At 45.1% G+C, this 11,291-nt stretch overlaps 1 protein-coding gene across 1 annotated transcript; it reads right to left on the bottom strand.

Annotated features, from left to right (window-relative positions):
- Positions 1–8,278: 8,278 nt before the first annotated feature.
- Positions 8,279–10,303, bottom strand: UBQLN3 (ubiquilin 3; the record flags this gene model as incomplete). Its single annotated transcript, XM_079930822.1, has 1 exon — positions 8,279–10,303. Exon 1 carries the CDS (start codon positions 10,247–10,249, stop codon positions 8,279–8,281), a length of 1,971 nt encoding a protein of 656 aa, XP_079786948.1. The 5' UTR covers positions 10,250–10,303.
- Positions 10,304–11,291: the final 988 nt, after the last annotated feature.

Genomic DNA, 11,291 nt, shown 5'->3' with positions numbered 1-11,291 from the left:
GCCCAGAACCATCACCTGCTCTGGGAAACATACAAGTTGAAGCACTGCTAGGAGATAGTTAGAGGGGGGCTTAGAATCGATCAACCACCCTGTGGAGAAGCATGTTGTGGGCCAGTTGATAACACAAGAGCTCCTAAGGGGCATGCGTTGCTTGTCCAGCTTTTGTGCTTGTGCTAAAGATTAGGTGCCTTAGAGATGAGCCCAAGTGGGCAAAATAAACAGTGAGTGAAGAGGACAGAGCAAGCCTTAGGTGGGCAGTGAAAGGTCAGTGGAATAAAGGGAAAGGAAAATGAGTGAAAGGATTATAGAAGACAAAGGAGAAAGGGTCAGAAAATTGAAATGAAGATCAGAAAAGAGTCAAGGGAAGGTCTTTCTGTGGGTCGATGTTAAAAGAAGACGGGAAATCAGGGTGTTCCTCTGGGTCCCCAAAAAATTCAGGAAAATAATTCTTCACCAATGACTAACCCCTATCCAGGCCCAAGCAGGAGTTCCTGTGCATGCAGGGTTGGGAGGGTTAAGGTGGGGCAGTTATCCGAGCCCAGAGACACAGGCCCAAACTTTTAGCCCCTTCTAGGACTTGGAGTCTTATCTCTTAGCCACAGACCTTATGGTCTCTAACCACTCCCCTCCCAAGCTTTGCAAATACAGCCCACCCCCTACAGTGAATGAACTAGAAGAAAGGCTCTAGGAAAGGGGCAGAAAACAGTCTCTAATATCTCAATGTGGTTCAGATGGAAGAGAACTGAACACAGGCATGTGAACTTGCAAAGCCCTTTAACCACTGGGTTTTAGTCATTTCTTTGTTAACTGGAATAAAGCCATTTTTAACCGAGGTTTTTGAAGTTAAGAAGAAAAGTGATGTTTCTGATGTGCTGACTTGTCACAACAGAGACACTCGCACAATGTATGCATTCAAATGTATCTTCTTCCTTAAGCATTCCTTCTGTATCTATTCTCATTATCTCATGCCTCACAACCAAATCTTGACCAAGATGAAGCATTTCCCGGTCCTTACTCAGCAGTTAGTAAGGACTCAGACATTCTTCAAAGTTTTACTTCTACCAAGGCAAAACTACCCCTCTTACAATTACACCTCACAAGTAACCCCAGCTTCACTTGACTCTTTGCTTCTATGGAGCCGCCAGCTCACTCAGATTTGTTGCACCTTCAACCACTTAATTATGGCTCAGCATGGGTCGTCCAGTTATTACCTCTCTGGATTTCTAAAAACTCACTGTTTCATGCTTCTCTATACATAAACTAGTGCAGTACTTTTGGAATCAAACGGTCTGGTTTAGAATGTCAGTTTCCACTTACTGGCTGTGTACTCTGGCAAATCACTTCATCTTTCTGTGCTTTGGTCTGTTTGGTGTGTTGGATGGTTTTAATGATGAAATGCATTAATACGTGTAATGCACCTAATCGTTCCTGGTCCATAGTAAATATTATAGATGTTTTAGTTATTATTACTATGATTGTTATTATTAGACATTTTGTGAAAATGGGATTATTGGATATTCAGGATGAGTAGAGACCTGGTCTGACCTGCCACAGAAAGCAAAGACTTTGCAAAACTTTGCTTACAAGCACAATGCTCGAGAGTATGTAAGATATTCTAATGGAAAGATTTGCATTCTATTCTTACAAGAAAAACAGGACCTGGCGGAAGTTTTAGTCCTATTTATCACAAGATTTTTGAGGTTCCCAGAGACTGAGTGACTTAAGGTGTTATGCTTAGAAACAGGAAGAACCAAACTTACAGAGCTAGTGGTGGCTTTCCTCTGTAGGCCAAAGTGTTCTTGGGAGTAGAATGTTGAATCTGCACATTCTCATGAGGATTCAGGGGAACTCTTCTCTGAAGATGTTAGAAGCATCTACTCAGAAACTTTTGCCTTCCTTGTGGCCCTCACAAATCTAGTATAGACCTGTAAGAAGCCTACATCATGGGTCAGTCATGTGAACCAGATTAGACAGATGTTCATTTACCAACATTTATTAAGTGCCTTTGAAGTAGAATCTGTGCTAGAGTGCTTGGGATATCAAAATATATATGGCTATATGACCAGGATCTAGGATTAGACATTTAGGGAGGATGAAGTTTTTAAAGGTAGGTATTCATTCATTCACAAATATAAGCTAAGCACGTGCTTGCTATCTAGCACTGCATGAGGCCAACATGATAGAAGATGATACGTACGTGCATGCATGTGGGGTGATAGGCACAAAATGATAATTAATAGTTAGTAGAAGTCCATTAGCAGTGGTATTTTAGCAGCCACTGTGAGCCACATGCAGCACTATTAGGAGATTCACATTCATTATTCCTCAATACAACTCTATGAAACATATTTTTTACATCTCATTTTTACTAATAAAAAAATAAAATATGATAATTTGAGAAAATCTTTTAAGATCATGTAACCAGTAAATAATTGAGTCTTTTAAAATTTCTATGAATACTTTAAATAATTCCATGATGCAAATATAACATAATAGATATACTTCATACATGTTAAATATAAAGTGAAAAACCCCTCACCATTACCTTCATACCTTCCTTAGAGAGAATCCCTATTTATAATCCCTCTGCCCTTTTTTCAACACACTTACATACACATGTATGAAAATACTCAAACATACAGTCTTGTTTTTGGAGCCAGGAGCTGTGTGGGGCTGTTTCCATCATCCTACACTAAGAGCATTGTTAGCTTGTGTGCATTCTTGGGTTAACGTGAATACAGACTAAGACTCCAAAGAAGCCAATGTTTTTTTAAGAGTAATGACCTTGTTGTCTTTGCTGTAAACAATGGAAAGAAAAGGGACTTACTTTTAGCATCTCCCCTCAGGAAAAAGAAGTGGGGAAAGAGACCTTGGTTTCCCACCTCCAACTCTCCTTGTATGGGGTCTACAAGTTCTTCCCTCAAAGTGCCCCCTGGATGGCCTCAGCTGAGTCAGCGGTTCCATAAACCACTCCTGCCATCTTGTGGCTTGTACAGCATCTACATGCGGCTCCTGGAGAAAAACGGAGAAAATGAGAGGAAAATGCTACAGGCTACCAAACAGTGACTTAAAAGCAACCATGACAACAATAATCATGAAGGTAGTTATTATGTATTATTCCTATCATTGAGTCTCAGTCTTTTATAGCGAACTCTAAATTTCAGAGTTTGGATTATTAATGCTATGAGACATCAAATAGGTGAAGAACATATCTACTTCTTATACTGACTGGCCAAGAGTGGAACTGCTACAGAAAAGTGAGACAGAAATACATATATTATCTATGTAGACTAAACTAAAGTGGCCAGATCATCAGGTCAGAGTCATTTATAGAAAAAATTAAACTCAAATCCCTAGAGGAGCACTTTCCTTGATATGTTACTGTTCTATCACTGGGCATTGAGTTTTAATGATAGAAAACATCTATTCTGCTTTATTTAGTTAGTTAATGAAAATTATTTATTTATTCATTCATTCATTTATTTAATGGAAAGCCCCTATATTTTAGTGAGTACTAGTTACCGAGGATCTACCACTGCATATATTCTTTGCCTCTATGATGCTTCTATTTTAAGAGGGAAGGCAAATAAAGAAATTTCAAATGCAACAATAAATAATTACAACTTTATGTAACTGCTATGAAAGAAATGAAAGGTTGATGCAATAGAGAATAACAAAGAAAGAAGTACATCGCTGATGCAACAACTGAGGGCTCTCAGAGGAGGTACTAGAATGTGATGGCAGAGACGTGGGGGTGGAGAAAGCTTTGCCTTACCACCATTGGTCCTGAAGCTCCAGCCAATGAACACGAAGCAGGAAAAGAGCCAAATAACCATATTTCAGAAAAGTGGCTACCCAGGGGGCTGCCTTTTTCAGAGACACTTAGTGGTCAGAATAGTGATTGAACCCTTCTTTTTGCTGGCCCTAGCTATAGACCACCATGGATATTGAAGTAAGAACCTTTTTCTGGATTTATTTCCCTGCATTTCTAGTATATACAGGGCACTAGCACATGACTGTGATGTGCACACCACATTCTGATGTTCTGATGTTTATTCCTCAGTTCTCATAGGCTTTTCCCAGGAACCAGGGTCTTTTATATTCGTGTTTTATTTTTTTTAATAAAATACAAACATTCAAAAGAAAATGTGAATATAAGATTTTAATATTTTAGTAGGGAAACTGACCAAACTGTAAAAACCTGAGTTATAGCCTAGAGGTATAAAATTCCATCGTAAAGAATTAACAGAGTCACCAGAGGCAGAGGTACCTCAGTAGGTAGTGCTAACAGTACCTAAAGATGCTGACGTTATAAATTGAAGAAAAAAATAATAACTCACTATTTCCAACGGGTGACTTTAGTGTTAATAATGGAAATACCACAGCAGATCATCAACAATTAGAGAATCCAAATTTAATTTGTTTTAGATAAAAGCCCTGGGCTTCCCCGGTGGCGCAGTGGTTGAGAGTCCGCCTGCCGATGCAGGTGACGCGGGCTCGTGCCCCGGTCAGGGAGGATCCCACATGCCGCGGAGCGGCTGGGCCCGTGAGCCATGGCCGCTGAGCCTGCGCGTCCGGAGCCTGTGCTCCGCAACGGGAGAGGCCACAGCACTGAGAGGCCCGCGTACCGCAAAAAAAAAAAAAACCAAAATATTTCAAAGTTAAAATTGAAGTAGTAGATTAAATCAAAAAACACCAAAAATACATACACATGTACACATATGCAGGATACGGTAAAGAAAATATTTCTATCCAGTGTAGATACTTGCAGGAGTCAGGGGTGCAAAAATGCTAATGAAATACCACAAATAGTACCCCTCTTCACTTTCTAGCAGTAAGAATTAAAGCATTAATCAACTTGATTTAGTGCAGCAGTTAAGAGTGTAGACTCTGGAAGTTCACTAATTTCAAATCCTGGCTCTATTATGCAGGAGCTGTAAAACTTTAAGCAAAGTACTTCCTCTCTCTTTATGCCTCAGTTTTCCCCATCTGAAGTTAAGAATAATAATACTTGCATTAAAGGACAATTGCGTGGATTCAGATGTAAAGAGCTCGGAACAGGGCCTGGCTAGAGGAAAGCCTCAATAATGTTAACTGTTATTTAAAATTAAGTGTAAGTAGTGAAACCCTAAAATATCTAGAAAAAAATGTACCCATGTATTTATGACAGAGATATTAGGGGAACATCTTTAAAACATAAAGAACACAGATGCATAAAAGCACTTTCTGGTCTTTGGATAACACCTTTCTCTTAAATTGCTATCCAGCTACCTGGCTGGCTATTTGTGATGCAAATCAGCTTTTCAAGCTTCACTGCTCTCTGACTTTCTAAAAAATCTCTTGGTCTGAGGAAAGGGTACATTTTCTTTGGGAAGAGCAAGGTCATACTAGGCCCAATATGACCAAAACTATGACTCTGCTTCTCTTCCATCCACACAACCCCCTAGTGTGGGGCCCTTTCAAGGCCCAGATATGTGACTGAGACCACTGCTGATGTCATGTGAGAGTCAGAGCAGGGACTGTAAATGGGACGTCTCTGGAGGCCTGCCATTTCAGTAACATCAACCTGAAGGCATCTCCTCCCCAAACTCCAACAGTCTTTATTTTCCCAGGCAGAAGCCCTGGTCCTCTGAGATTGTTTATTTGATTCGTATCTACCTAGCCTCCTCGACCACTTTCTCATTTGGTCACTTGTTTCTTCATTCATCATTCAACATTCATTTATTCAATCATTTATTGAATGTTTCCCATGTGCCAGGTCCTACATCAGCTGCTAGGTGGAGGACAGTGACCTTCCCCACCCCAGGAACCTCCTTCCTTTGGACACCACCACAGAGCTGAACATGGAGCTGTTGAGTTCAGTCTCCAATGAGGCTAGAGCCAAGATTCCAAACACACAATCAACAGTTGAGGGCTCTCCACAGGAGAGGACCAGAAAACAATCCAATAAATGAGCACTCTCCTCTCTACCCAGGACTTTTAGACCCAGATTCCCACCTACTGTCTGCCCTGGTGAGCTGGAATTTACGTCACATGAATACTCAGGCTTTTCGTAGCCCATATGAAAGGTAAATAAAAGCAACATTTCTTTCCCTGAATTTTTTCTCAGACCTACCTGGCCTTCCAAGCGTTGAAATTAGAGATTACAGTAGACAACTTCAGTGGTCAGAAGCGGTCCCAGAGCCTTCTTAGTTGCAGGAAATGAAGAGGCAAGACTTTCGTCTGCCTTTCCCCTAGCCCCAACGTAAACAACAGTTCATTTGCTCTGGACAAGAACTCCCTCACTGATGGGGAGCGAAGAGGGGATAAAAAGGAGGTTTGAAGCCTTGTGCTCCACCTAGAGATTAAAACATAAAACAATGGGAGAAAGTTGCCCCCAAAGCTCATTTCATCTCTAAGCCATGTGCTGGTAGCTAAAAGGTAAAGACAGGTTGGTCCAAGTATCCTAGATTCCAGGCAGAACCTGTTTCTCCCTAAAAGGACCCCCAACACTGAGTCTCTGACTTTTAAACACACACCATGGCCACTTTTACTATAGTGGTATCCTCTTTCAAAGACCCTTTTCTTTCCTTGACAAGAATACAGCATTAGATTTTTGCTTGTTTATACCCCCATCGGTGATAAAACTCTAACAGACTGTGTTTTGTGTGTATGCTCATACACGTGCACAAAAGTGTGCCCATGTGAAGGTGTATTAAGGGTGAATATGGGTCTTCCCTGGTGGCGCAGTGGTTGAGAGTCCGCCTGTTGATGCAGGGGACGCAGGTTCGTGCCCCGGTCCGGGAAGATCCCACATGCTGCAGAGCGGCTGGGCCCGTGAGCCATGGCCGCTGAGCCTGCGTGTCCGGAGCCTGTGCTCCACAACGGGAGAGGCCACAGCAGTGAGAGGCCCGCGTACCACAAAAAAAAAAAAGGGTGAATATGCATTTTGTGTTAGTGTATTACTCCATAGCGTGTTTACCTGTGTGAGTTCACTGGCACATTTATTTGCTGGAAAGCATGGTTCACTCACTTGATTCATGAATTGTAACACTTTTGCCCCAGAAGCACATGGGTATTGAGAAGCATCCCTGAGTGCAAATGAGAATTTAGTCTGAGATGCTGAGAGCATCTCCTGTGTGCTATGCACACCCTGCCTCAGCACCTTTGTACATAATGGTTCTTCTGCAGAAATACTTTTCCCTCCCCTCTCGAATCTTTCCCTACTTCATTCTTACCACTTTTCAGATTTTAGATTGGAGAACCTGCTCACAGAACCCTTCCCTCTCTCCCCAGACTAGACCAAGCCTCTGTTACGCTATTTCACAGTTCCCCATCTTTTGTAGCACTTATCATAGTTTGTGATTATGTATAATTAGTACTGTTTGAACAGTTCCAGCTACCATCATACACTCATGAGGGCAGGACCATGCCTCTTTTACTCACATTGAATTCCTAATCCCTAGCAGAATGCTGAGCACAGGGTAGGTCCTCAATTTCTGAGCTAGATATTGCAAGAAAGACAAAATCCAGAACAAGCTGGGTCCGTGGCAGTGGAATCAACTATAAATCTGGCTACCAGGGACAGTAACTTTGTAAACCTGGTGAGATCAGGGAATCTTAGAACTCAGCCTGATTCTTGCTCTATTGCTATCCACTCAGATCAGAATCAAATCCCAAAAGTGAGAGCCACCTGTAGGATAATGCTCAGAGGCAGTAAAAATAAGAAGCTGTGCCCACTTTTCAGTCTGGCTGATGGTAGAGAGCCCCAAAGAACACAGAGTGCATGGTGGCAGCTCCTACAGGACACCAAATCTGGGGGGACCTTTGGAAGGACACCAGGAAAGCTGTAGTCTTCATCTCACCCTCCTCTGTTCCCCGTGCCTCTGAATCTTCTAACTTGAAACCTTTTGGTTTCCCATCCAAGCCCTCCCATCCATGCAGAGACAGCTCTTACCACCACCTCTTCTCCTATACACCCCCCGCTTTTCTCATAGACCACAAAAAAATCAGACTCAGGCAGCAGATGACACGGAAGATTGGATGTAATTGCATCTCAAGATAGGCATTAGCAGAGCTCAGACTGGGGTACCACGATGGTACAGTGGCAGGGATGGCTGGGTCACTCACAGCACCCCACCCTGTCCTGGCTCTCATTCTTCCCAATGACTCTGGAACAACATTGCCTCCACAGTAAAGAGCATCATAGTGCAGCTGCATTCAAGAATGGGGGTGTTAAGGTAGGGGATATGGGGGAAAAAGCACAGAGGAAAAGATACGGTCTGAACAACTAGGGCTCCTACAGCTGCCTCAGCTTCTTCACGGCAGCATCTACATCACCTCCGGTGGCAATGAGGGCCTGCAGATTGGCTTCAAGATTCAGAAAGCCCATGGCCCGCAATTGCTCTAGCTGCACCCGGAAGTGAGTCTCGGGCTGCAGCTGCAGGGGATTGGCGCCAGCTAGGGCTTGCAACATCTGGAGGAAGGGCATGGAATGGAGGCCCAGCTCCACAGAGCCTTGTGCTGAGGGAACTTCAGGACCTGGGGCTAGGGGAGGATCCGCAGGCATAAGGGCACCCTCTCGAGGCTCTGTACTTCCTGCCGTACTTCCCAGCCCTGCTAGGCAAGGCATGAACAAAAGGAGGAGGCGAGGGGCTTCAGTAGCCAGGATCTGCAGACCCTGCTCAATCTGCAGCAAGGCATGCATGGCACGAGGGTTTGCCATGGCTGCCTGAAGGTGCAGCAGCAGTGGCAGCTGCCAGCGCATTTCGTCCTGCAACTGTGGGGCCTCATTCATTCTGGCTGGCCTCAGAGGTCTTGGGTAAGCTGGTGGCGGCAGCCAGACATGCTCAGGGGTTCCAGCGGTAACTGCCGTGGGTGAAGGTGGGGAAGGAACAAATGGGGCCTTGTCGGCAGCACACTCCAGCCTGGAGACAAGATCAGGCATGTTGGTGCTGTGGGCAGTGGAGCCATTCCCTGCGCCATCTCGGCTTCCCGCTTTTCTAGCACTGCTCTCTGTGGGATATCTCAAGAATGCGGGGCAGGAGGGCTTCCCCTTGATTGCTACTGACTCCCTGGGGAGAGGCCGGCCTGACTCAAGTTCCTGGGATGAGGGTGAAGTTGGGGGAACTTGGCTTCCTGGTGGTGATGGTGGTTCTTGGCTTGGGCTGAGGGTAGATGCAATCCCCTGCAGATAGGTTCTCAGGGACAGGGGCCTCTCATGTAATTGCTGGAGATAGTCATAGAGCCTCATATTACCTAGAATATTGCAAACACCGTTTCTAAGTTCGGATACATCCTGGTCCCCAGGCCTCCTGCCTCTCCTACCAGCTGAGCCTGCAAACGTGGAAGCCCAGGGGTTGGGGAGAGGGTCACAGTTCTCCATCCTTGAAGGTTGGCAGCTACTGGTGGTAGCATTAGCAGTAGTGGTGGTAGCAAAGGGATTGCCACCAAACTGCTCCTGCACTGCATTAAGCATTGGGTGCATGATATCTGTATACATGGTACGGAGCACATTGTAGCCACCAGGGATGCTCTCCAGGTTTCTGAGTGCCCGGTCCTGGCTACGCATCATCTCTTGCATCATGGCAGGTTTGCACAGAAACTCCATTGTCTGCCGTATGATTTCAGGGTTGTTGAGAATGTGCCCAATCTCAGGGTTGTGCTGGATCAGCTGCTGCATATGGGGGTTGTCAAGAACCAGCTGGCGCACCAGGCCTGTGTTGGACAGCAGACCCTGGATGAAGGCGTCATCAATGATCTGAGCCACAAACTCAGGCACAGACATATCCTGCCACATCAGTGAGCTTGGCGGGTCGGGGAAACTACCGGAGGTCAGGCCTAGCCCATTGAGGCCTGTGAGGACACCTAAGCTAAAGGTGGGTAGCCTGTCTGCTGGGTAAATGGAGCTTGGCTGAGGGAGCGATCCAAGGCTTGGGGCTGGGATAGGGACCGAAGCAGCTGGGCACTCAGTGCCCACAGTACGGCGCTGCATCTTGATGACCAGGTGGACAGTGAGGCCATCTCGGACCCCACACTGTGCCAGTGAGTCAGGGTCCTTGAGGATTTTGCCAGCAAATATTAGGATCAGCTGATCAGGGTGGGCCTTAAAGCGCTGGGATATCTCTTCCTTCAGCTGCTGGATGGTGCAAGTGTCTGTAACTGAGAAATCCTCCTTGTCCTTGGGCGTCTTCACTGTCACCTTGATGAGGTGAGGATCCTGGACCAGCACCGGGCTGCCCTGCGGCAGGGCCTCTCCACTTTTGGCCATGGTGGGCAGCAGGAGGCCCAGGTCTGTGGGAACACAGCTAGGGGGATGGGGATGGGAGACCGAGATCAGCCTTTTGGGCAGTGGTGAAAGTAGGAAAGGTGAACAGGAAGAGGATCTGGGATCTCAGGGTGGGGGGACTGCAGGGTCCACATGGAAAGGGTTATGAGGTCCCTGGGATAGGATGCTTTGGGAGGATTTTGGGTTTGAGAGATGTCGGGGGTCATGGGAGGGAAACCTGAGGCCCTGGGAAAGAGGTCTACAGTTGATGAGTGAAGGGGCAAGGGCAGCATGAAGGGCCCGGTTTGGGGAAACATACCAATCAGCTGTGGCCCCGTCCTTCCTCTTATACAAGGCTCAAAACTGCCCTCATCTTGCTGAACAGCCACCACGGAAGCCTTCTAAGCCAGAACTCACTCCATCAGGTCTCCTCTGTGACCTCAGCACCGACATCACAGCCTCATACAATGGACTTTTGAGACTTCTCCAAGGTGTTCTGAATCCCTGGGGGCTTCATCTCCCCCAACCCTTCAACTCTTCTATTTCCTTTGTCTCAATTGCCTTCTTCATAGTGAGGGGCCTGGGCTGACACTTCCTTCTCAAGCCAAGAGTTTTGCTTTCACACAGCTGTTTTGTGGTATGTGGAGACTCAGACTGGGATTGGACAATTAAGAAAAGCTCCTTAATCCCTTGTGTGCCCATGAAAACCCAAATTCAGCTACCTGCCAGTTGAGCCACTTCCTGGCATCATATGTTCCTGTTTCCTCTCCGATTCAACATTAGCCATGAATTCTTTATTTATATTTCAACATATTGACTTTCTAATGGGTAGGATCTAGAGTATGAAAGAGAGGTTCAGGATGAAATAAACTTTTTATTTTTTTTCCCATTATTATTATCCCCCAGAAAAATTCAAAGAATGGATTGGCTATTTGTTGAGGTAAAAAAATGACCAGGAAATAAGGTTGTTAAATGGAAAATTGAGTTCAGTTTTACATATATTTAAGATGTCTATTTCACATCCAAATAAAAGTGTAGGAAGGTA

The sequence above is a fragment of the Stenella coeruleoalba genome, assembly GCF_951394435.1.
Source record: "Stenella coeruleoalba genome assembly, chromosome: 8".
Classification (NCBI taxonomy): Eukaryota; Metazoa; Chordata; class Mammalia; order Artiodactyla; family Delphinidae; genus Stenella; species Stenella coeruleoalba.
The sequence above is the reverse complement of the archived record's forward strand: the minus strand, read 5'-3'. Positions and strand labels throughout refer to the sequence as shown.